Below are 26,795 nucleotides of genomic sequence, written 5' to 3'. Positions count from 1 at the left end.
GGCTACTGCCTCGAACTCATACAATCCCCCCCAAACATACCGCCCAAACAACGTCCAATGTCCTCGCATCATCTCTCTCTCCTCAAACAAGAAGTTCAATCCCTGTTACAAAAACATGCGATAGAACCAGTTCCCCTTCAACATCAGGGAAAAGGGGTATATTCTCTATACTTCCTCATTCCCAAAAAGGACAAAACACTAAGGCCCATACTGGATCTCAGACTACTAAACCAGTATATACATTCGGATCATTTTCACATGACCACTCTCCAACAAGTCCTCCCACTTTTACAACAGGGAGACTTCCTCGCCACATTGGACCTCAAGGACGCATACTTTCACATCCCTATGCATCCCGCTCACAGAAAATATCTACGATTTGTGGTAGATGGGCAACACTATCAATTTACAGTTCTCCCATTCGGAGTAACAACAGCACCCAGAGTGTTCACCAAGTGCCTAGCAGTCGTGGCAGCGCATCTCAGAAGACAACAGATCCATGTCTTCCCCTATCTAGACGATTGGCTCATAAAAGCCAATACATACCAAAAATGCGTTCTCCACACTCATCGCACGATTCAAACTCTCCACGATTTGGGATTCACTATCAACTACCCCAAATCCCACCTACAACCTTCCCACTTACATCAGTATCTAGGAGCAACCATAGATACATCCAAAGCCATTGCCTATCCCAGCACAGCCAGGATAGCCAGTATACAAAATCTCATCTCTCAATTTCAAACTCATCCATCTCTTCCAGCAAGAGTGTTCATGCAGCTCCTAGGCATGATGGCGTCCTGCATCTCCATAGTCCCACACGCACGACTTCAAATGCGTCCCTTACAAGAATGCTTAGCACAACAGTGGAACCAAGCTCACGGACAACTTACCGATCTGGTGTTGGTGGACAGTCGCTCACTTCGATCACTGAAATGGTGGAACACCATCAACCTGTCCAAAGGGAGACCGTTCTTAGAGCCTCTTCCACAAGTTGTGCTAACTACAGACGCATCTCTCACGGGGTGGGGAGCCCACCTCCTTCACCATACCACTCAGGGCAGATGGACCAGTCAACAGAAACTGCTCCACATCAACCACCTGGAACTCTTAGCAGTGTTCCTAGCACTAAAATCCTTTCAAATTCACCTAAAGAACAAAACTGTCCTCATACGCACAGACAACATGACGACAATGTATTATATACAGAAACAGGGAGGGACACACTCTCTCCAACTGTCCCAACTGGCACAGCAAATCTGGAGATGGGCAATTCCCCAAAACATCTACCTGTTAGCAGAACATCTCCCAGGGATCCACAACCAAGTGGCCGACCTCCTAAGTCGCCACACACAACAGATCCACGAATGGGAACTACACCCCAAGGTTCTACTCCCCTTCTTCCAGAAGTGGGGACAACCAGACATAGACCTGTTCGCCACTCCCGAAAACACAAAATGCCCAACCTTCGCCGCCAGGTTTCCACACCCACAGTCGAAGGGCAATGCCCTATGGATGAACTGGTCAGGCAGATTTGCGTACGCCTTTCCGCCTCTCCCACTAGTTCCATTTGTGGTACGCAAACTGAAACAACAGTCACTAACACTAATACTAGTGGCTCCCACTTGGGCACGTCAACCGTGGTTCACCACACTTCTGGAACTATCTTTAGTTCCACATCAAAAGCTACGCCTCTCCCCGGATCTGCTAACCCAGAACCATGGAGAAATCAGACACCCAGATCCTCAAACACTGAACCTAGCGATCTGGCTCCTGAGGTCTTAGAGTTCGGTTACCTCAATCTCCCTCCAGACTGTATGAATATCATAAAAGAAGCCAGACGCCCTACTACTAGAGCGTGTTATGCCGCTAAATGGAAACGATTTGCCATCTACTGCGCTAATAATGACATACATCCATTGGATGCTTCCATCCAAAACATCATTTGCTATCTACTACACTTGCAAAGATGCAATCTAGCGTATTCCTCTATACGATTACACCTAGCAGCCTTGGCAGCCTACTTGCAAAATAGGCAACACCTGTCCCTTTTTAAGGTACCAGCCATCAAAGCGTTTATGGAAGGTCTCAAAAGGATTCTTCCCCCAAGATTGCCACCTGCCCCAGTGTGGAATCTCAATGTGGTCCTAACAAGACTCATGGGCCCCCCATTTGAACCTATGCACAAATGTGAATTGCAATTCCTAACATGGAAGGTAGCCTTCCTTATCGCAATCACTTCCCTGCGCAGAGTAAGTGAAATACAAGCCCTTACACTTGAAGAACCTTTCTTACAACTACACCGTAACAAAGTGGTTCTTAGGACAAACCCTAAATTTCTTCCAAAAGTGATTTCCCCTTTCCACCTTAACCAATCAGTAGAATTACCGGTCTTTTTCCCAAATCCAGACTCGGTAGCTGAAAGGGCCCTACATACCTTAGATGTTAAAAGAGCATTGCTTTATTACATCGACAGAACAAAACCTTTTCGAAAGACAAAACAACTCTTTGTTGCTTTCGCGCCACCACACAAAGGCAACCCAATCTCCAAATCAGGGATAGCCAGGTGGATAGTTAAATGCATCCAAATATGCTACCTCAAGGCTAAACGTACACTCACAGTTCCCCCTAGGGCGCACTCCACGCGTAAAATAGGGGCTTCTATGGCCTTCTTAGGCAATATTCCCTTAGAAGACATTTGCAAGGCAGCCACATGGTCTACCACGCATACCTTCACTAAACACTATTGTGTTGACGTGCAGGCCAAACAACAGGCCTCCGTGGGCCAGGCTGTCCTAAAAACTTTATTTCAAACTGCTGCAACGGATACAGGCGACCACCGCTAAGGGGAGCACTGCTGTATAATCTATCCTCAGTGTGTGATCTGCAGCTCATATGCCTCGAACGGAATATGCTACTTACCAGTATGCATCTGTTCTTGGCATGTAGAGCTGCAGAGTCACACACGCCCGCCCGCCTCCCCGGGACCTGTATCTGTTCCAGCATCCGTCTTACTTAGACATTACACATGGACATCCTTTCTTTCTTTTCTATATACTCCATCTTTTCCCAACATGGCGAAAAACAATCTGCCGATGGAGTGGATGCCCATGCGCACTGTTGTCCAGGGGAGGAGTCACCAACCTCGTGACCAAAGGCTTCTCCGAAGACAACAACAACCTGCAATCATCCGAGCCCAACACCAGATGGCGATCTTATCCTCAGTGTGTGACTCTGCAGCTCTACATGCCAAGAACAGATGCATACTGGTAAGTAGCATATTCCTTATTCAGCGTCCAGCAGCACAGCATGCTTCCATTTCCTTTCCTAACGTTTCGGCACTATCGGCCTTGATCACAGGTGGAAGTGAAACACTCAAACTGCAAAGTGCGCTTGTGCGTGCTTTAAAAATAGTCAGTCACGTGATTTTGCTGTTAAAATTACAACTCCCATAGTGCAATGTTCGATCATATCAAATAAGTAAACTGGAAGTCCTCATTATTTTTTCATACTTCATGTAAATTCTTACTTGATAATCGCACTGATGTTGGTGTGGAATATTTCAAAGTCAATCAGGTGAGTTCATATTTCTGCATAGTGCTGTCGTTCTATGATTGGCCTGAATAAAGTTAGTTCACCAGCACGATCGAAGCAGGACGTACTCCTACTCGAATCCCTTCCACATGCACACTTTTTTTCGCTTATATATATATATATATATATATATATATATATATATATATATATAATTTGTTGAAAAAAAAGTTTACAAATATTGATGAAGTGATTTATGATTACGGTATTTAAATTATGTAATCATGTGTTTTCTCTATGTGATTGTTTTGCTGACTAAAATGGAATGAAATGAATACAGGATTATAGACTGATATTAGAGGAATCTATTGAAAAGTGAGAGTGTGTATATATATTTTTTCCTCCCTGCCACGTCAAACTTTTTTGTTGTATTGTTCTTTACCCAGGCATAGGAGGATAATTTGGGTAAACCCCTATCATTTTTTGAACAAAAGGACTTGTCAATACGATCCCAACATAGGGATGGGTCAGATGCCTTAGTTCTTCTGAAACTTTTGTCATACTCCATTCAACCACCCCCCACAAATTTATCATGTGCCCGAACAATCCTGTTCTGGTAACACGCCATCTCTGCCTGTATATTAGGGAAACACTCAGCCATAACTGCCATGAATATGTAAAAACCCCTGATCCAATATACTCCCGCTCTGTGCGGGATTCCCCTACATCCAACATTGGCAATGTCGCCAGCTGCTTATCTACTGAAGCGGCCCCAGCTGACTCCGTCGGCTTCTCCTTTGCCAGGCTGCTTCCTGGTAATCCCTTGCTGGTTTCAAGTGGGTTGACACCACCCGCTGGAATGACAGGGGAAGGTGCACCCTGGCCCTCAACCGTTTTTCCCATTGGTGCACCATGAAACTGAGCAACTATTCGCTTTGCCTCTGCGAGTGCATAATTACCAATGTCTTTAGCCACCACTGTTGATGACAGGATCCCTGTCTGCCCCAACCATGGAAGGATTACTGCCAAATGGGACACTATATCCTGTGGAATCGCATTTCCCCCTGTTGAAGGGACTACTGGCAGCTGAGGGCTAGCTCCTAAGGGGACCCACCCCGACGGCCCTGGCCTTTCCCCGGGCTGGGGGACAGACACAGGGACCACTGGTGTAACCTGCGGGGCACCCCCTACTGGGACCACCCTTGTGGGCACGGGTTCCTCCCTGGGCTGTGGAACAGGGACAACAGGTGGGACTGGTACGGGCACCACGGGTGGGACATCCCCCAGGGGAACCGGGGGCACCGGTGTAACTGGTTCACTTTGCCCCCTTTTCTTTGTCCTAACCCTTTTGGGGAGTGGAGGGAAAGCCGACCTTGGGGGTACCATGCTGCGCCTGGCTGTCTCCTCTTCCCCCTCTTGCCCATCTACCCTCTCCCTGAGATCAGCGAGGCCCTGCCCTAGCTCATCTACTTTTTTCATAATCGCCTCCATCAGACTCTCCATACGAGAATGCTGGTCACCCCTCTTTGCCTTGCTGGGCTTGGCTTTAATTACTCTTAAATTTAAATTGACCTCTTGGCAATCGCAAGTCTTGTGCCACCTGCTGCTTGAGACTGAAAATATACCCAAAGCAGATCAAGGGCAAATCAATCACCACTTAATTCAAATGGTGCCAGAAAAACTGACCATTAATTGCAGTCAACAAGACATTACTACTGACTATAGCTTCTATAGAATACTTTACCGTCCCTAGTATCAGCAGTAGTATAGAAACAGCAGTGCCCCTAGAGCACACCCTGCGCCCAGACAGAGACGGTGAATCACTGAGGACTGAACACTTAGTCTTGAGAGTCAGGGTCAAATACCTTAAACCATTATGCCACCGTGAGGCTCTATTGCGCTAAAAAATTGCTGCGCCCTTAAAATCTGTCTGCTTAAATGGGAGCTTACGCCGCTATCGGCAGTATCACTCTGCAGTGCAGGGAAAACAACAGTAAATCACACTGCGCGAATACTGAATGAGCAGTGCAGGCAAAACGACAGCTGATTACAATGCGCGCTGATCACCATGTGTGCGAAATACCGGAAGGGTGAGCGCTCTTCTAAATCAAGCGCCACCTCAACCGGGAACCAAGAACGGGCAGTGCAGGCAAAACAACAGCTGTTCACCACGCGCGCTGATCAAAATGCGCGCAAATACCGGAAGGGTGAGCGCTCTACTAAATAAAGCGCCACCCCAACCGGGAACCAAGAACGAGCAGCACAGGCAAGGCAACAGCTGATCACAACGTGCGCTGATCAAATGCGCACGAATACCAGAAGGGTGAGCGCTTATCTAAACTAAGCGCCACCTCAACCGGGTACCTGAACGGGGACGCCGCCCTACAAGAAAGCCATCACGCTTCCCCCGACCAAGACCGCTGTTTGCTGGATGCACGCCGATCTCCTCCGGTGCCGCTTGTCCCCCAGGACAACTGCTGCGCTCCCTCTGGCGACCACAACCGCTGTTCGCTCGATGCACGCCGAGCTCCTACGGTGTCGCTTGCCCAGAAACTCCGCCGTCGCAATCCGCCATGAAACAGCAGGATTTAAGAAGCCAGCAACACCTTAAAGAAAAACAAAAATCGAAGAGACAGACTCCTGCGCTCCCAAGCCTTTTATCGGGGTTTCCAGGCCAGACCGGTTCTAACCGGCCTGGCGTTAGCCCATCGCGTGACCCGGAAGTGATTCCAATCACTTCTGGGTCACGCCCAGGACCAGTTGTTTGGGGAGGCGCGCCTGTCGCGTCACCAAGGTGCGCGACAGGCTTTTCTCCATGTCAAGAGGGGGCCGGCACGACCGCCATACTTTTGGCATTGCCGATGCGGGCCTGCCATTCTCAATTTAGAGGTTACTTCCCTGAGATGGATTTCACCTCTTTTACTCTTCAATTGTAAGCTCTTGCAGGACATTCACTGAGTGAATTTCAAAGCTGTTATCTAGTTCAGATGCCGGCACATTCAGGACCCGGCTAAGAGCAGGTAAATGCGCTTGACACTGCAGTGGAGACTCGCCTCTCTGTTTTGGAAAGCTAAGGACAAAGCATAGAGCTATAACAACTCTATTCACAAATGTCTTGCTTAGCTGCAGCCAAATAGTCAACTGTTAACTCAAATGAATGAATATTTCTCAGGTCCTGAACGCCAAAAGATTAAAAAAGTAAACATCTACTTTACTCTCCATCAGTACTGGAACGTGCATTCTGCATGGATCCCTGGGCTATTACTCATCCATGGTAGTGACTGCTTAGGTTGCTCAGGATTGTCCTGGTCAGCTTTGAACCATCTGGACAGAGACATATCAATTAGCTGTAGTAGTCCTGTTATCGGCTTGTTTCTGCACAGACCGTGTTTGAAGAGAAGGCGTGGTTGTACTTAGACAAACCAGCTTCAGACTTTATAGCATTCTTCGCTAAGGTAGCTTACAGTCTTTCATATTTTCTTTCATGTTTTTTTTCTCCAATTTAAAGCTATTATCATATGACGTCTGTGTTATAATATTACTCTTTATGGTTATCTTTTCCCTCATTGTAATTCTGTTTTCTCATTTCCCACTATCTCTTTATCTAATGGTTTGCTCCTCCCCTGTGTTTCTTGGATCATGGTTCCACCCTGGAACCCTTGGGAGTGCACAATAGAATGTTGGGACTAGAAGCGGAGGAGCGTTAGACTGGCAGTTGGGAACCTCTGTTTGACAATAAATTATTCTTACCTTCACTCCATCCTGCGTTGTGGACTTCGTTTACTTCAGTCAGACATCTCCTGGCGTATGTTTTATGGTCATTGCATCTGCTGTGCCTTGAATGCTTCCCATTGGGCCACCTCTGGCTGGTCTCCCTGAATGAGACTCCCCATAGTCCTCCTCTAAAGCTGCTCCAGCAACCTTATATCTCCTTCCAATCTGTACAGTGAGACATTCAGTCTGATTGCATCCCAGTTCATAGGAACTATGTATTCCCAGGAGACTTGTCCCACAATGACAGCTGTCCAAACCACCTCACATAACTCCGCAGAAGTGTACATCTCGGTGTAACTGTCTGTCCGACTGATTTTGTGCAGAACACGAACTTTGGACTAGTAACACCATATTTGTCTGTCAGTGATGTAATATATTTCAATGTTAAGGGGAGGATGGTAGGTAAACTGATTAAACGAACCTGCCACAATAATAGTCAGTCTGAACTCCAGTGGAATGCATAGTGAAGCTTTCCCTTTAAAAGATTATAATTATATGCATAATCTTGAGATCTCTGTCTTGTATTGAACTTGTATTTATATCACACATCATACCCCCAACTCAGCGTTGAAGGGGATTTAGGGACAGTTAGTGCACTACTCAGTCAGAGTTCTGAGCATGGAAAATGCATGGCTTACATATTACTGGTAAGGGTAGTGTTTTTTGGGGGGGGTTTTGTTTTGGTTTTATATAGCGCAAACTCGACCCGTAGGTATCAGAGCGCTTTACATGAGCACCGGTTGCGTTACGGACAGATTCATTTTGTTAGGCACGGGGAGATTAAGTGTTTTGCCCAGAATCACAGGATGATGAGCGTCCCTGCTGAGACTCGAGCCCGGCTCCCCAACTTTGAGGTCGGCCCTCTAGCCATTAGGCCATATACTCACATGGTTTGTGAGGATGAGAGTTGTGCTCTTATCGGGTCTTGTCGTCATACCTATGCTTGAATTTGAAGTGAAAAAGCATGAGTGATGGGACACTTAAGAATTAGAATGCTAGTGCATGGATTGATTGAAAGTGTGTGATAATCAGTATGGCCTACATGTAAAGTGTTTTGTTGTTGTTCGTGCATGGCAGAGACTGCTCCGACCATGTTGCAACATGCTTGTCTCTGCGCTCACACAGAGCTGTTGGAGAAAACTGTGAGATAGATGCAGTTGGGCATGTATAAATATACATACCTGTTTGCATTTATCTCTCTCACACATTGTAAACCAGATTGAATTTGGCCTAAAGAAGTATGCCTGGTGAAGGATGCTGCCATTTGTATTGCAATCTTGCATCATCTATATTTCTCCTTTGCACTCGACACAGGAGTGACAGGGAAGCAAACCATATGGGTGTTAAGTGTGCAACCAACCAAGGAATTGTCGCAGCGGAGTCATTCAGGTGTGGTAGAAAGAAACCCATTTGAATGAGTGTTATGGAACCAACGAACACACTAACTGCATAGTCCTTCCTTGAGAGGCACAGGGCAATCCATAGTCTTGTCTAACCAAGAGTGGTAATGGAGTCGCTGTCATGGAATTAGACATAGTAAATGGTATTGGGAGTCCACAGAAGGAAGACAGAAGCACAGTAAAAGATGTGAATGGGCAAAAGGGATTATAGGGAAAACCAAACCTCTAACCAAACCCAAAGGCAGACACGACTGGTATTCTGCATCATGCAGAAAGGCCAAGACATGTCTAATTGAGGCAGTTAAAGGGAAGTCCCCCTTATCAATTCAAATAGCTAGAAGGGAATATAAAAAGGTCTTGTGGTTGGCCAAAAGGGAGTGGGAAGATGCCTACTGGTTAACCCTTAAAGAAGCCAGCCTGAAAAAAGACTCTAAATATTTTTGGGACACTATAAGGGCACGTAACAGACCAAACAGTGATCTGCTAACCTGCAACATCTCAAGCCAGGTGTGGGAGGACCACTTCTCCAAACTCTACTCCTGCCATGACGGCTCCAACGGGAGAGGGTCTGCTATATCCCTGCCTACCACAAACTATGCACTCTGCCCCACTGACTTTGATTTTACGCTAAAGGAAGTGGAATACGCAATAAGCTCTATCATTCCACAAAAAGCGGCCGGACCTGATGGGATTCCCGGGGACCTGCTAAAATCCGATAGCACCAAATGGGGCAAATTGATCCACTCCCTTCTTGTTGCCATCTGTAGGGGTGCCCCTATTCCCTCATCATGGAAAGGGGCGGAGGTGGTCCCCATCCATAAGAAAGGTTCGAGGGATGACCCATCTAACTATAGGCCAATCAGCTTGTTAGATACCAGCCAAAAAGTTGTCGGCAAAGTCCTGTTACTTAGAATCCTAAATTGGGTAGAAGAAAATAAAATCCTTTCCGACTTCCAGGCAGGTTTTAGAGTGGGTACTGGAACGATTGAGCAGGCATTCAGGCTCATGATGGTATATTGGAAGGTTGTGGTTATAGGCAAGGGCAGTCTTTATCTCGCGTTTATCGATTTAAAGACTGCCTTTGACCTCGTACCTAGGGACCTATTATGGAAAGTACTTGCTGACATGGGGCTGCCACATTATCTACTATCCCTATTAGTCAGACTACACCAGGACAGCTTTGCCCAGGTCAGGTGGGGCCCTGGAGGGGAGAAAACGGGCAGTATTCCGGTCGAGAGAGGAGTCCGCCAGGGATGTGTTCTGGCTCCCACCCTTTTCTCTCTCTACATCAATGGGGTGGTTGAGCATCTCCTCAAACATCCATCTGACGAGCCATCCAGGGCTGGCGAACGCATACCGACCCTCCTCTTCGCGGATGATACGCTTTTAATCTCCAAAACCCCAATGGGACTCCAGAGACTTTTGGACAATTTCCAATCATTTTGTACCAAACGAGGTCTGGTAATAAATACTAACAAAACGAAGTACCTTGTCCTCAATCCACCGAAACAACATGTGCGTTCCCCCACCCTAAACGCTGAGCTTCTGGAAAGGGTAAAGGTCTTTGATTACCTTGGGATACGCCTTTCGGATAAAATGGACTGGACGCCACACCTAGATAAAATGCTGTTGAGCCACAAAAGGATTACAGGTGCCCTATTAAGAGAGCAACGTTCCAGTACAACAAGGCCTATAGGAACAGTCCTTGAGATTTACACAGCTAAAGGAGTTAGCTCTGCCCTTTATGGGGCGGAACTCTGGGGCTTTTCGTCCACTGACGCTCTGCAGAGATCTGAGAACAAATTCTGCAGAGAAATAATGTCCCTTCCACAAGGCACCCCGACACTTCCTTTATTCATGGACCTTGGCTGTACCCAGATTGGCGAAATCGCGAAATTTCGCCCTTTATTATTATGGGCCCGTATTTGGCGCGTAGAAGAACTAAGCGGATATGCCAGAGGCCTCAAGGAAATCATGTCATCACCAAGCTGGTATAAAATCAAATGGCTAAAAGACATGAAAAACTTATTAATTAAGTTGGGTCAACTTGAATCATGGCTAAGTAGAACCTCACCCCCAAAGCAAACACTTAAAAAGCTTTATTGGGACTGGATTTGTTCTCAAAGAAACTCTAGCACCTCCCTGGGCAGGCTAACAGAGGACTTTCTGAGGTTCAAAGACTGCCCCAGGCGGGAACTGTACCTGGATGCAATTGGAAAACCCTTTGATAGGGCCTTGTATTTTAGATTTAGAATGGGAACCTTACCACTTAATACCTTTACTAAAAGATGGAAATCCTGTATGGAAATGTCTGAGCTATGCCCATCGTGTCTTGTTAAACCGGAAACATTAGCACATTTTATGTTTGTGTGCGGCGAATATGCTACTCCAAGGAGGGTCTGGCTCAAAAACCTATGCCGTCAGCTGGGGACTAGGAGCCATGATGTGGCAATCAGGATACTTATTTCGGACAGTAGCGTACCCTATGCTTGCGCCCTAGCCAAGTTTCTATCCTGGGCTTGGGCTATCCGAGCCAAAAAGCTAAAACAATCTGTTTAATTCTTTGTTAGAAAAATTTCTTAAACTGAAAATGCTGCCATAATTGTTCAACCTCTAAAATTTAACCAACTAGTTGGCTAGTTTAACTGAACAAACATTTTTTGAAACTATTGTCCTTCCTAAATGTTGGAACAGAGATATAAAATCTTTTTAAATTTATTACTGTTGTTCTTAACTGTAACTTTTTATACACTGAGCTGCTTTTATGATAATGACTTTTTAGCGAAATAAAGCTTTGACTTTGACTTTGAATGGGCATTATACTCCCTGTCATGATTTACCCCGGTGTGGCAGCTAGCAGCCCATATATGCAACCAACTAAAGTATATGCTTGCATAGTTCACCCAGGGGTGACATAGTGCACCCAGAAGAGTGGGCATTATACAGCTAGACTAGAGTAGGCCACGATGGGCTACTCTGGAGTGCTACAGGGACAACCATTAATTAATGAACTGTGTATTTTTGGTCTGACGAGTCTGTCCAGGTGTGACAGGGAACAACTCATAAGGAATGGATCTTGTTACTGGTCTGCAGTTGTTCATGCACGACTGTGTCATATTGGCAGGTTTGGTGTCTAAGTGGACTAATCCATCCACTTCAGGCATCTATGTTTGAGCACATGTTCAAATCCCAGTGGATCTACTAAGCCTTTCATTCCCCTGAGGTTGATAAAATGAATACCAGTGGAGTAGGGTCATGGTAATCAGCTGTTCTTCAGTGAAAGGCTATCATCCAGTGATCATGTGGTTTGCTAATAGAGATGCAACTTATAATGTAGAGTATGTACCTTTGAACTACCATAAACTCCTACAGTACACTCTGGGAGGTACTGCTCCATCCTGTCATTGTGTCGTTTACACCACTGCCCTCTTGTGCTTGAACCATTCACTCTGCAGAATTGTGAGTCTCTTTTAGTGCTTTCCTCCCAAAATACCTTCTTGGGTCCTGGAGGAGCCACACTTCAGCCTTCCTACCTGTGGGAAGGCCTCCAAAACCAAATGACTCATCACCCTTTGAAGGACCTTATTGAGATGTTTTGATGGAGTGAGCACCTTGATTACTGAGACGGATATACTAAATTCAATGAACTGGGCCGTAGCATCCACCCAACCCGATAAAAGATCTGAACAGTGAATTTAAATTGTATATAAAACTTTAACATTTGTTTGATGTTTTCTCCCCTTTTGTTTCTTAATGAGAAGAAGTTTCCTAAATAAGTTGTATTTGTTTCATTACGGTCCTGGTTGTATCTTTTATGTGTCCTGGTTTGCACATTTCCTTAATATGGGATTTGGTGAGCAGCAGACTGTTAGTGCGCGTTAACACTCCCGGGCATTGATTCCATATTTGCTGACTGCATACATACCGTGGTAGGTTGCTCAAGACTAAGGGACTTTGTTTCCATCCTTGAAGATGCATCATTAGAAGTCCTCAGGGTTCTGTATCTCTTTTTAAATCTCTTTTCAGTCTTCACCGTTTTCTACCTGCCTTTCTGCTGGTAGAGAGGGAAGTGGAGGCAATGGGATTCAGAGCACAAGAGTGTCCAAGGGTGGTCCTCTGGCTGGAGGGTTTGTCTTGCAAGCACCTCCCTTACCCTCCGGTCTCTCCCTGGGACCTATTCTCTCAGTCCCTGAGCAGCTCACTCGTAGTTGGTGCCCTCCCAACCTACTGAAATGCAAAGTGTTGAGGCAATAATGTAGTAGCAAGGTCAGAAGAGCACGAAGCATGGGCTCAAGTGAGGTTATTGGCCAACGCATTAGGTATGTGCTAGAGAATATCCTGTGTGGCTTAATTACAGGACTTCCTTTTGATTTTCCTACACTCAGTATGTACGGAATTATAGCACACTTGATACTGGCTAACGCTAAAACTATACAACTGTGGCAAGGAAGTGAGTGAGACCAAGCCTGCACTCATGAACAAATCGATCCATCAAACCCCATCGTCAGGCATTTTCCTTGGTGTCCCCGATATTTTTACATCCTAAAGTACAATATAAGTCTTGCACTTGTCCTTCCAACATATCGTACTTATGTTTATTTTGATGTATCTTGTTCGCGAACCCAGGTACAGTGTTTTCTTTCAAAGTGCTCGAGTCAACAGGCAAATACACTCAAAGCAGTACCTTAGTTCCTCATGGGAAGATCATTGAAATACGAATGTTACGCTTTACTGCAGAAAACAAAAGCGACTTTCGTGCAAAATGTATATACATGTAGAATTCATAATGGTCAATGCTATGTTCCACCCAGTGGACAGCATAACATAGCAAACTAAGAAACATAAGGCATTTCCCTAAAGTTGTGTCCTGAATCCAGAGATGCCATTATAGGACCATGATAGATCAATGGACCTGTAATGATTCGATTACGCACTACTAACTTCATTGTTCTTAGGGCTGTCACCCTAGTCACCTTACTTCAACATAACGTGCATCACTTTGTGAAGCAAAGAAGGCGATCACACCCATATATGTTTAGCAGGCAGCTGCCTAGGGTGCCAGGATAACTGGAACCTCAAATTCGGGGATCATTTTTGAAAATGTATAGAAATAAAAATACATTTTGAGGTGTTGATTGCATAGTTCGCCTAGTAGGGCCCAACTGGTCTGTGGCAGACCCGAAGAGGACGGTAAAGTGACTCACGGCGGTCTTGTATATTTTGTTGTACAGTACCATATTTTTGAGATTTTGTTCACATTCTGTGTGGTTTCCAAACATTTGATCAAAGGGGTGAGCCTTCCCCGTGAATTCCAGGTTTTCAGACCATTGGAAAATGGCAAAAGCTAAATACCGTGATATAATATGAAATACGTGTGCTATTTGCCTGTCTTACATGTATTTTTTCTTTTGTTAGTATCTAAGTCTAAGAGAACATATTTGACTGACTGGGTTGTGATGGGAGGGAAGGCCGCGTCTTTCTTGGGTGACGTGAGCACTCAGGTCAGGAGTTCAGTCTTCAGGGGGCTGTCGGGTAGAGCCTAGAGCATGGATACTGTCTCTTTGTGACTGCAGTGGTGCTTTGATTTTGCAAAGATGTTTATTTCCATTTGTTTGGCCCTCATGACAAAAGAAATGGATGCGGGTGCCAGTGCCGCACAGCGTCTCGTCTCACTTGTCACAGCGTTGCGGGCACATGAAAAGCGCGGGAGGGACGTGTTTGACTGTTTGAAGTGCACCATTCTCTGTTGAGGGGCCGGTTTTGTTATGCATGGGAGCTGTGATGAAGGCAGGAAGGCAGGCTCCCCAGTGAAGCCTGCCCTACATTCAGAATACTTGGAACAGGAAGCAAGGAACTTACAGCTGGGAACCGAAAACTTCTGTTTTAATTTAGAATATTCTCAGTTCAGCGAAAACGTATTTTATTTGTTCATCGCGGGGCGGCTCTTAGGCTGGCAAATAAAATGCGGAAGTTGTACATTAGGCTACATTTTTTCTTTCTGTTTTTTAGTGGAGGTTCGAGTGCTCCTGAGGCAGGCAGCTTTGAAACCTGCCATGCCCAGAGTGTGTAGACACAACCATCCTCATAAGATCAGTGTGTATTATACTCTGCGTCTGTTTTAGACAGTTATCTTAACACACTCTGTGAGAAGTTGTTGCAATCGGTGCCCTTCGCAGGTATACATTTTTAGCTGTTTTTGTTTGTGCTCTGCTGTGTTTTCTTCTGCAGACGATTGGTTCACTTGAGCTCACAGTGCTCGTTAGTATATTATACCACGGTCTTATAAGGCACCATATAGAAATGTAGTATACCAGACGAGAACTCATGCATAAAGGAGTTCAGACTTAAATATTTTTGTAAGGAAAAGGGAAGAGGATTACATATAGATGTACGCTTTTTCCGATTGTATTGAACGCAAAATATTGACTAAATGTTATGTGCCTTAGAAGCTGTTTGAATAACAGGTTTGATGACGTGAACAAGTCTTGGTAGCTACATGCTTTCGTCAATCTTAGGGATCACATTGCAACAAAAGTGTGGGGGGGTTATTTTTCGAAGGCGCTACATGAACCATTCTGTCACTTCAGAGCACCGAGGTGCTTACAGAAGGAGCAGGAAACCACATCCATTGTTCTTTAGTCAAAACTCTAGAATCCGTGTAGACACTAAATGGCAAATCTAAGTGGTTTGGTTTTCTGACGTTTCCTGAACTACTTGTTCAGGATTACATTAGTGTTCATAACCCACATTGGTGTTGAGGTTGTTACTCATTCCAGGTCCTTGCATGTCTAGGTACCTACCACCATGTGTTCTCTTTTCAAAGACTAATTGGTTCGCCAGTGGCTCTTGGTAGGTCTGTGGGAACTTGTGGGTTTGTGGAGATTTCCTGGACCTTTGCCCTAGTAACTATGTCCTATCATCAGCAGGGAGGCAGTGGGATGCTTCAGGGAGGTGTAGGATTTTATGTGCCTGTGCTTGTGCAGATTTAAGCAAGTTCAGTAGCTTTGTACCTTGGCAGTGAGTTTCCTGGGGAGGCCAGTATAAATATTACAATCATCTACATTTGCTAAGACATCAGTTCTTGTCAGTACCACCCAGTGATCCGTTTGGAGGAGTCCTAGAATGTTTCAGACTAATGAGAACTGAAGATTGGTATCTCCTAATTACTGTGCTGACTTGAGGGGTAAATGCAAAAAGAACACATGATGGACGCAATGCTGAAACAAATGTCAAACATTCTCCCCCAATACAGAGATCTAGGCATAAATCCATCGTTTTTTGCACACCATGCTATTTCAGTTTATACCCAGCCATGTGCAAATCAGTCTTGACCCTGCACCTCATGGGAACAGTCCAGCCCAAACTGCCAGGCCAGGTCCCCCCGGATGGATTAAACCCAGATCTGACTGGGGGTGAGTGTTTGAAAAGTTTCATCATTTTATTTTGTGATTTTGCTATGTGCGCCCTAAGTGGCTATGGGTATGCCCAGACATGAGTCCCTTGCTTGCTGCGCCACCGGATTCAAGCTAGCCGGGCTTCCTTTGCAGATCTGTATGCCCCATGTTGAATAAACATAATTCTCCTCCCAAAAGGGGAATGAATGGGGAAAAGAAGAGAACAGAATGCAAACGCTTGCTCGTGCGTGCCATGAACAACGGGAGGTAGATGTGCTGATCCATAAGTTGGGGCTTACTCATTGGTATTCTCTGCCCATCTGGTAATAGGCTCTAATCCTGAGGTGGGGGCTTAGCTCCTAGACATGAGCATCAGGAAGGACCATGCCTGGGTATTGAGCTGAAGGTAATTGGCCAGGGTTGAGCACCAACCTTGGGAGGCCTATTGACTGCACCGTCAAAACCCCAGACTTCCGATGCACATCACTGCGCACTGAAAGTTGAAGCTAAGTGCAGGGCTATTCTCAGCTGCCTGACTATGCGAATGAGCTTCACAGCGGGTGACAAGTGAGCAGGGTCGTTATTGCTCCGGCGCAAATTCCTGCAAAAGCATAGGGCCCAAACACTTGGCAGACAGGATAGGGGGCTATTGCATGACCTCGCTTTTCATTGTGGATATGCGGGGACAAGCAATAAATGCATTACTCTAACCTGCTATGTGTGACATGTGAAAGTGCTGCCCCCAACCAGTTCCTGAATATTAAATGGTGGAGCAACATCGCCTGTCGGAAAAATATGTATAAAATGGTACCCAGACCACCCTACTTTTTTACAGTTCAAAGTTCTTCTTTTAAAAGGAAGGGAGTGCTCCCCGATTACTCTGACTGCTGTGTGGCCAGGACTGGTGTTCTGTATCCCAGCCAGTTTCCCAGAGGTGTGGGGATAGCACCCAAAGCTTACTATTTGCTGGAGAACCTGAGGGTCTCCCTAGAAGCCGCATGTCTGCTCTGAGCGGGAAGGAGACTCTGTCCCTGCAGGGGGGGCAACTGTACAGGGGAACATACTTAACATGTTCCTGGTATGTGGAGCACTCAGAAGTGGCCGACTTCCTCCAGGAAGTGAAGCCGGTCTTGACCTATGTCGTGAGGGGTCTCCCTGTTCAGTTCTTGTACTGAGCTGCATTAAGAAGCTAACCATAAGAACGTGATTGTGCTGTGTATCATTCCAGCCCCAGGCCACAAATGACTGGTGTGGTAAATTGGATATACCTAAATTTTGCGTTGCAGAATACTTTTCCTGGGTACTCAAATGCAGGTTTCCATTCCTTGTCTTGGAAAACCTGTCCCATCTGTTTCCTATTTGTCCCTTAATGTCTGTTAGGAGACTTCTGTGTGTTCGAGTAGGGTTTAAAATAATTAGGATAACATCTTGCGACTTTGCCCCATTGTATAAAGTGCCTGAATGACTGAATGTGTTAGAGACCTATTTCGAAGAATGTTTCATCGCTGTGTAAGAGCATGTACCAACTTAGTGTATAAGAGGAGCTGGCCAGGGGGTATTTCCCAATCATGAACAATTGTCTTGAAGTCCATTTGGATACCATTGTGGAATAGACAACATCTTCTATCTCTGCTCTGTCCCACTTCCCTAAGCCTGTAGGGGTAAGCCCCCCTCTGCTATTGGAAAACCCTTTAACGGTATCTCCGGAGTGAAAGCTATAGTCGACTTGGCATATGCCAAGCTACTCCTCAAGCCCTCTAGTGCCGCTCTGACCAAGAGAGGGAAATCTCATTTGTACTTGTCAGGCCCAAGCACAGGTGCTTGATTCAACACTTCTCATACTTTTTTAGCCGTGAAACTCGTTTCATTTACATGGTGCTCTGCAAGCCAAAGCACTGCCCAATGTAGCTGCACAACTAGATAATACCCCTGAAGTCTGGCGCTCCCATGCCTCCTCTATAGACACGTATTTTAGTTTGGTCAACCCTACTCTTCTCCGCCCAGCTCCTCAAATTAGGTTACTCATAAATGTGTTGTGCTCTTTAAATTTCTCTGCTGGGATCAAAACGGTAAGTTGTTAAAACAATAAAGCAAATGTGGGAGCATTACCATTTTAACCCCTTCCCCACTCATGACGGAACCACTCCGTCATGAGCCACGGTCGCCGTGTGCTCATGACGGAGTGGTTCCGTCATGCTGCGGCCGTTGGCGGCCGCGCCGCCCACGCGGCGCTAATTTCCCGCCTGTGCGGGCGATTAGCGCAGTGGGCGGAGTCATGACGGAACCACTCTGTCATGAGCACAGCTCAACCGTGGCTCATGACGGAGTGGCTCCGTCATGAGCACCGCGCCACCGCGCTGCCCCCAAACCCCCCCCAGCGCTGCGGCGGAATTCCCGCTGCAGCGAAAGGGTTAAAGATCGCTGTATGTTATTGACAGTGGCTTATGGTCCTTACCGGGAGGAAGACATTGCCCTCTATTAAATCAACTTCCTTATGATAGAAATTGATACATAAATAACAAAAGGTGTTTTGTTCCCATTTTTGTGCACTCCCTTCCCCCTGAGTAAAAGAATGGTAAGGGTTCGATTGCAGCAGGAAAAACACACATGGTTTGGTGTAATTGACTTGTAGTCCCAATAAATCTCCTACGTCCTTCATCATTGTGGCTAAAAGAGACATTTGTATCTCATATATAGAGCAACATGTTATCGAAATAATGTGTTGTATTGCCCAGTTGGATCCCCCACTCTATTCCATGTTGTCTCATTTTACTCACTTACCGCTGTGTGGCCATCGCACACACAATATACACAATATAGGTGATAATGGGCAACCTTTCCTCATCCCTCTGGCTATTACATATGTATCTGCTATGTCGGGGAAAGTTTTCATTGTAGCTGGGAGGGCGAAATATAAGAGGTTAATCCATGATAACGATATTCTGATTACATGTTCCTCTTTGAAGGTATCAAACGTTTGTGCTAGGTCCATAGCAATGCATGCCGAATTGGCCCAAATATTGCAAGCATTTTCCTATATATGGTTCATTCGATGTAGGTTTAGGGAAGTGTTCCTATAAGGGATAAACCCATTTCGATCCAAATGTATCAATATAGGCAATAACGGGAGGAGCCTCTGTGCTAGCATTTTACTTAATGTTTTATAGTCTGTGTATATTATGGACAAATGTCAATTTTGTTGAGTTCGGAGTCTTTGCCTCCCACACAACTATGCTAAGATGCCTTTGACTGCTTATCCTCAATACCCTGTGACTCAAGTATGGATAGGGTGTACTTGACCCAGTTTGCAGAGCCAAAGTTGGATAGATCCCATGATCCCAGTGGGAAACAACCCCAACCATAATGGTTGTGGTCTACAGTTCTTGATCAGCTGCTGTAAAGTTTTCCCTGACACTACCTAGTGATGTTTCTGTGACATTTATGTGGCAGAAGCTTCATTGCTGCCCACAAGTAAGATGTTTAATTCTAAAGACATCTGTAGGTGAAGTGGCCAATTTTTTCAGAATTCTGTCATAAATTATGTATTTGAAATTGGTCTGTGTGGTGATGTTATGGCCAAGTGACACCTTCTTATCATGTAGAGTACCGAAACCTTTTCAAATCATTCCGAATATCAGAGGTGGGTTCAAGAGAGGTAATTGATTTTTAAGGGGTAAAGTGTAGAATATGTTTGCTATGTTCGCCCTAAGAGGCCATGGGTTTGCCCAGACGTGGGCCCCTTGCTCCCTGTGCCACTGAATTCAAGCTAGTCTGGCTGATGAGGGGGGAAACCCTGAAACAGGTCCCAGGATGCTTGTTTCCGGTCCAGGAAGGACGTGGCCTCGCAGTTCAGGCTGGACTGTTCCCAGGAGGAACAGGGTCAAGACTGATTTGCATATGGCTGGGTCCAAACTGGGGTGGCATACTGAGCAAAAGAATGATGGATTAAACCCAGATTTGTGATTGGGGCTGAGTGGTTGAAAAGTTTCAGCACTCCGTCCATCATCTTGTTGTGTGTGCTAAAGTATAGAATGTCCGAGATTTGATGCAGGTGAACATGGCTCTAAAGCGGGGTGGCTACTTCATAAAGCTGCGATTCGTAGACTAATAGGTGACCTATTTTCAAAGTTGACTCTTTCTACTGAGTTTGGCTTTTAAGGCTGCATTTGCTCTGCTCATTGTAGGTAGCTAGACATTTGGTTTACAGGTGGCACACTTCCTTTACTTTTGTTTCTCGAGAAAGGGCAGAAATGGGATTAGAACTAATAGCTTGTTTTCTTATAGCACTAAATATAAGAGATGTTCATGTTATACAATTTAATGTTATTCAATAGCAGCAAGGCAGAAGGACCTCTGCCTTGCTGCTATTCATGCTTTTGACATTAAGATCACTGCAAACATCTCCAGCAACCACCTGTTTACTGAAATCAAATACAAAACTTATATTTTGACTTCATATCTGGTTATATGGTGGCATTAGAATACCTGTATTCACATTTAGGGTATTGGGATTGTTTTTCTAGATATCCTTAATTATCTAAAAAGTTCTATATTGAATGATACCTAGTTGGACCTTTATGTTTTAAATTATGTATACCCATGTCCAAGTCTGGTCTACGATGTGGTTCCTGTGGTTTTGTATACATTTCTTTACTGAGGCATCTTTCTGGTTTGTACATGATTTTCCTTCTTATTGTGACAAAGATTTTTTTTTAACTGAGATATGGATGGCTCAGTTTGTGGTGAAGAGGCTGAGAAGAATTTGAGGTTGATAGAGTAGGAAGGTGTAAGGAAGGGCTAATGTTTTTCAGATTTGTAAAGGGCACTATCACCTAGGAGGCCACCCTGGCATTGAGCAGCTGTGAGTCTAGGCACACCTAGGGCATAGTAGAACTACTAAAAAAGTGAGGCCTTCAGCTTCTTGCGTAATTCAAGTAAGGAGCGGGCTTTTATGTGCAGTGGCAGGTCATTCCATGCTTTAGGATCCCGGCCACCATATCTTGTTTTCCATATGCGTGGGATTTGTGCAAGTAGGAGTCTGGACTAGAAGAGGTGTCTGGAAGGTTTATGAAAACAGATGTCATTGTTCAGGTAAGCTGGGTCAATGTTATGTAGTGCCTTGAGAGTGTGGGTGAGATTGAATTGTGCTCTTTTTTTGAATGGGGAGCCAGTGGAGCTCCTTCAGGTGTGGTGTGATGTGAGTGTGGCGGTGGCGGTGGAGAGTGACTATGGATACTGAGTTCTGAATGGTCTGAAGCCTTCTGGTGAGCTGTATGTTGGTCCCGGCATAGAGGATGTTCCCATAGTCCAGCTTACTTGTGACCAGGGTGTGCTGGGCGGTTTTCTAAATGCTGATTGGAAGATATTTGAAAAGCTCCCTCAGGATCTTTAGGTTATGAAAGCATGAGGCAGTGATTACATAGACTTGCGCAGTCATATTGTGTTTGCTGTTGATAATGATCCCAAGGTTTTAATGTGAGTGGTGGGGCTGGGTGTCTGCCCTAGCTCCTTGGTCACCAGGTGGAGTCCCATGGTGCGGTGCTCTTCCCGAAGATCACAATTTCGGTCATGTTGTTTTCCAGCTTTAGACAGTTTGTCTTTGTCTTGTGGGAAATTCCAGTCATTCAGGCATTGAACTTGATCTGGGTTCTGTGCATCTTGACTTTGAGGAAGAGAATAGGTTGCGTGTCATTGGTGAAGGAGAAGACATTCATATTGTGAGAGCAGATGATGCTGGCTAGAAGGATCATGTATTTGTTGAAGAGTGTCTGGCTCAGGGAGGATCATTGTGAAACTCCACAGATGCGGTCGCGGGCGTCTGAGGTGTACACTGCCTGCCTGACGGAGTCCTTCCTGTCCGGAAGGAGCAGTTCCATCTGAGTGAATGTCCTTGGATTCCAAAGTTGCGTAGGTGTTGGATGAGGATGGTGTGGGAGACTGGGTCAAATGCGCTGCGGAGAGGTCCAGGAGGATGAGCGTTGCTGTGTCTTTTCTGTTCAGAGCCATGCGGATGTCATTCGTGATGGGGATGAGAGCACTTTCCATGCTGGGCTTGAGTCTGAAAGCAGACTGAGTGGCGTTGAGTAGTTGGTGGTCGTTGAGGTATTCTGTCTGTTGAGACCTTGGTTAGTAATGGTAGCAGCGGGGTCGGTCTGTATGTGGTGAGCATTGAAGGGTACACAGAGGGTTGCTTCAATGGGAGGACATTTGTGTGTTTTCAATCATCTGGGAAGCTAGTAGAAGAGGGGGGGGGCATTCAGAATTGATGTGAGAATGGTGCTGGTGGGTTGCAGTTCTCTGGAGTAGGCGTGGTGGGGGCAAGGTTCCGATGGGGCCCCTGAGTGGATGGACTTCATGGTGGCGGTGGTTTCTTCTGGGGTGAGGACTACCTATGCGGTTAGCATAGGTTCTTTGGATAAGATAGAGAGGCATTTGGCGAGGTCTGATTGAAAGAGATTGTTGCAGAGTTACTGCGAGTGGGTGATGGTAAGGTGAAATCTAGTTTGCAAGACACTGAGTTGGTGCTGACAAGTAGCCAATGACGTAGAGTTAATTTAGACAAATGTGTGTATTTATATGTGTAAACTCTTGATTGGAATAGTAATTTTCCCTGTATTCCAGTTATTCCATCCCACTTGTAAACATCGTGTAATGCTTAATGGCCATTTCTTCTAGAAAAGTGGCTTTTCTTCAACCTAAAATGTCTGAGTATGATCCCACCACAAAGAACTGAGCTAGAATATTAACAAAAAATATGTTGCAAATACGCCTGTGGAAAGAATTTAAAACTGGTTCAAGCTTATATTTTTTTTCAAATGTATACAATAATTGAATACAGTTGCATTTGAAAACATTATAAATGGTCACAAATAAAAAAATAAAAAATGCCAATAAATGCCTCATTTTTAAAGCATCACTTTGCCAAACTAAAACTCTGTGTTTGAAATATTTAGTTATTTATTGCACACACCTAAAAATGGAGGGTCCACAGGACTGACTTCATCTGTAACCAAGTAATCGTCTTCAAACTTTCTACCTGCATCAACTTGTCCCCCACCCTGCTGCTTCCTTCCCGACATCCCCCCCGCACTATTCCCTCAGAATTACAAGATTTGCTCCAGCACTGCATTGATGCTTGAATGACAAAATGAACAAGCAGTGGCAAATCCATTAAGTTTGACATTGTATGCATGTCGATTGGGCTTGTTCATGTTGTATAAACGTCAAGCCTATTGGTCTTGCCAGTTCTTGTTGGTCTGTTCAAAAGGGGGTGGTGATGGACGGAGCATCAGAACCAATCAAACACTCACACCCAGTCAACAGATCTGGGTTTGATCCATCACTGTTCTTTAGCCCACTCTGCCACCCCAGTTCAGACATCTCCATATGCAAATCAGTCTGACCCTGTGCCTCATGGGAACAGTCCAGCCCGAACTGCCAAGCTATGCCTTCCCTGGACCGGAAACAAGCTTCCTAGGACCGGTTTCTGGCATTTCAGCCGTCTTCAACCAGGCTTGCTTAAATCCAGTGGCAAAGTGAGCAAGGGACTCACGTCTGAGCATACCCTGCCAACTTATGGCGAACAAAGCGGTACAAAAGGGGGTGGCGATGGACGGAGCATCAGAACCAATCAAACACTCACACCCAGTCAACAGTTCTGGGTTTGATCCATCACCGTTCTTTAGCCCACTCTGCCACCCCAGTTCAGACATGGCCATATGCAAATCAGTCTGACCCTGTGCCTCATGGGAACAGTCCAGCCCGAACTGTTGACTGCGTGTGAGTGTTTGATTGGTTCTGATGCTCCGTCCATCACCACCCCCTTTTGTACCGCTTTGTTCGCATAAGTTGGCAGGGTATGCTCAGACGTGAGTCCCTTGCTCACTTTGCCACTGGATTCAAGCAAGCCTGGCTGAAGACGGCTGAAATGCCAGAACCGGTCCTAGGAAGCTTGTTTTCGGTCCAGGGAAGGCAGGGCTTGGCAGTTCAGGCTGGACTGTTCCCATGAGGCACAGGGTCAGACTGATTTGCATATGGCCATGTCTGAACTGGGGTGGCAGAGTGGGCTAAAGAACGGTGATGGATCAAACCCAGATCTGTTGACTGGGTGTGAGTGTTTGATTGGTTCTGATGCTCCGTCCATCACCACCCCTTTTTATACCGCTTAGTTCTTGTTTGTCTGGCAGCACTGGGGTGGGAGGGTAGATAATAGCTTTCCCACAAAAAAATAAAAATTCCCACCGCAAATGTTTTTTTTTCTTTTCTGTTTCATCTATTTCTAGATGCCTCTGTCTTTGCTTGCTCCCTACTGCTACGGGACTGCTCGCCAGTTGATATATTTTTGTTGCAGTTTTATATAGCGTGAACTCGACCCGAAGGTAATCGAGCGCCTGACATAAGCACAATTTACATTACACAAGGACCCATTCATTTTTGCTAGGCACAGGGATTCCGGGATTTGCCTAGAATCACATGATGTTGAGCCGATGCCCAGACTCGAACCAGGTTCCTCAGCTCCAAAGTCGGCAGTCCTGGCCGTTAGGTTACAGCATTCCAGTTGCGGGGGAAGCACACACCCAAACAACCAATAGAATAAAATGGTGATACTCAAATAGTCGTACGGGCTTATCCAAGATGAGATTAACAGTGTTCAAGCCAGGGGCTGAGGATTCCCAAGCAAAAGAAGCCAATGGCGGTAATATCTGACCCAAAGTTCCTTAAAGTAAATTATGTGTACAATATATGTGCTAAGAATTGCTCAAGTACCATGAATGTCAATCCAAAAAAGGTCACTAATGTTGAACAGTTTCCTCAGAGCTTTCAAGAATGAGCCTGGAGTCTGCTATACCATCTATTTCTACCAGTGCTGCATCTTCGAGCACACAGGGGGTCCAATGATTGGTAGCTTGCATTGCTCTATATGTCCTCAGCCTCCAGTACCCTCTGATTATCACATCTTCCTATGTTTACAGCCTAAATTTGCATATACAGCCAGCGTCGATTCTGTTGCATTTTGACACTTTTAAAATAAACCCACGCATGTCTTCATGTTTTTAGACGAGCATAAAAATGTGTGGTGCTTGTCCCTGTGTGCTTTTCTGCCCCACATTACTTTTCTGCCACAGTATTTTCCTACTTCCGCAAGTCTCCGAATGAATGAGTGACTGAGTGAGTGAGTGAATGTCTGGAAACTGAAACTCATACTGGCACTTTCATGTTCAACAAAATGTACTATTTTTATGAGAAAAGGTTGGTTCACGAGTTACTTACCTTATGAGAAAATTAGCTTTCTGATGTTCTGCTGTCTAGTTGTAAGAATGTGAAATATTTGTGAAATTGGCCGTGGTGTGTTATTTTTTGTTTGTTTACAATATACACTAGATGTCTATTTTTAAAAGGCAGTTCGTTTACTAAATATAGGTCAGTGAATTAAGCGCTCGTTGATGTAGCAGGTTCGAATCTTGGCAGCTCATATTAAACCTTCCAAACGTACATAAATTAGACACCATTATAATAGATAATATGCTCGTCTATTGTTTACGAAACGGGAAAAGCGGTGGCAGCAAGTGTTACACAAAATCGGCAGGCTGTTTCTCAGTTGTAGAACATTTTATGCGTGTTTTAGCAGTTTCTCATCTGTAGAACGTTTTACACGTTTATTCGCACGCTAACGTGTGTGGGGTTTCTGTTCCCTTTCCCTCCAGGCCCACCGAGCTGGACGCGCTGGTGTTCGGACATCTGTTCACCATCCTCACCACCCAGCTGACAAACGACGAGCTGTGTGACAGAGTGAAGAACTACAGCAACCTGATCGCCTTCTGCAGAAGAATAGAGCAGAAGTACTTTGAGGAGCAAGGCCCCGCCCTCTCCTCTGACTCCTCCCTCCTCGAACGCGTCGCCTCTTCCGGCTCCTCCTTCATGTTCCCAAAATGACCCTTCTCAGACATGGTTACATTCAAAATTAAAGTTTGCCTTGGAGCTTCATTACCTTTTTTTTTTTTTTTTGGCAGAAGTGCATTTTTTTTTAATAAACAAATTATTGTCCTCAGTTTGTTGATAACATGCAAAATATACGATGGCAAGAAAGGGTGTACGAGGTTGATAACATGCAAAATATACGATGGCAAGAAAGGGTGTACGAGAGTTGGCGAGCACCTCGTCTGTATTCCATCTCATGCAAATCAAAGCAGCATTGAAGCAAGCCTGTATCTGCATGTAAATAAATCAAAGTCAACTGTGTCCCAACTACATTTCCTTCTCTTTGATGTCCAAGACAGCCGCTGGCTAATCCCTATGCATATGTGGCAACCTCTGTCCCCGAAGCCAACCACGCAGCGAACGAAGAAGGCCGCCATTTGCATGACACTCCGAGGATTACCATGTTGGCTACACGGCCAGCTAGTCACGGTGCAGCCACTTTCCTGGCCCAACAAGAGGGCGCTCGGGAAATCTGCGTGTTTACAAGGTGATTAGCCTCTGTAACAGATTAGCATTTAAAAGGTGTTGCGTTTCTATAATCAGACTGGCAAAGAGGGCAATCTAAGCAAAAGATGGCCCCCTCCCCTGAAGAAGTAAGGTGCTTATCTGATCTGCACGCTTAGCTTAAAGGCACACTTCCCTCATTTCAATTTCAGGTAACTCGAGACGTGTCGGGCTGTTCATCTGTTTACCTAACTTCATGCCACTTGGTGTT

General features: G+C 45.4%; 1 protein-coding gene across 1 annotated transcript in view; it reads left to right on the top strand.

Moving 5' to 3' along the window:
• The window catches only part of MTX2 (metaxin 2), a 337,394-nt gene extending 311,042 nt beyond the window's left edge, over window positions 1-26,352 (top strand). The window contains exon 10 of the mRNA XM_085645229.1: window positions 25,807-26,352. Coding sequence (XP_085501355.1) covers window positions 25,807-26,035 — 229 coding nt within the window. The 3' untranslated portion in view covers window positions 26,036-26,352. The remainder of the gene's footprint in view (window positions 1-25,806) is intronic.
• The last annotated feature ends 443 nt before the right edge of the window (window positions 26,353-26,795 follow it).

This window comes from Triturus cristatus, chromosome 3_1 (genome assembly GCF_964204655.1).
Source record: "Triturus cristatus chromosome 3_1, aTriCri1.1, whole genome shotgun sequence".
NCBI lineage: Eukaryota > Metazoa > Chordata > Amphibia > Caudata > Salamandridae > Triturus > Triturus cristatus.
Note: the sequence above shows the minus strand (reverse complement) of the source record. Positions and strands in the feature narration are given on the sequence as shown.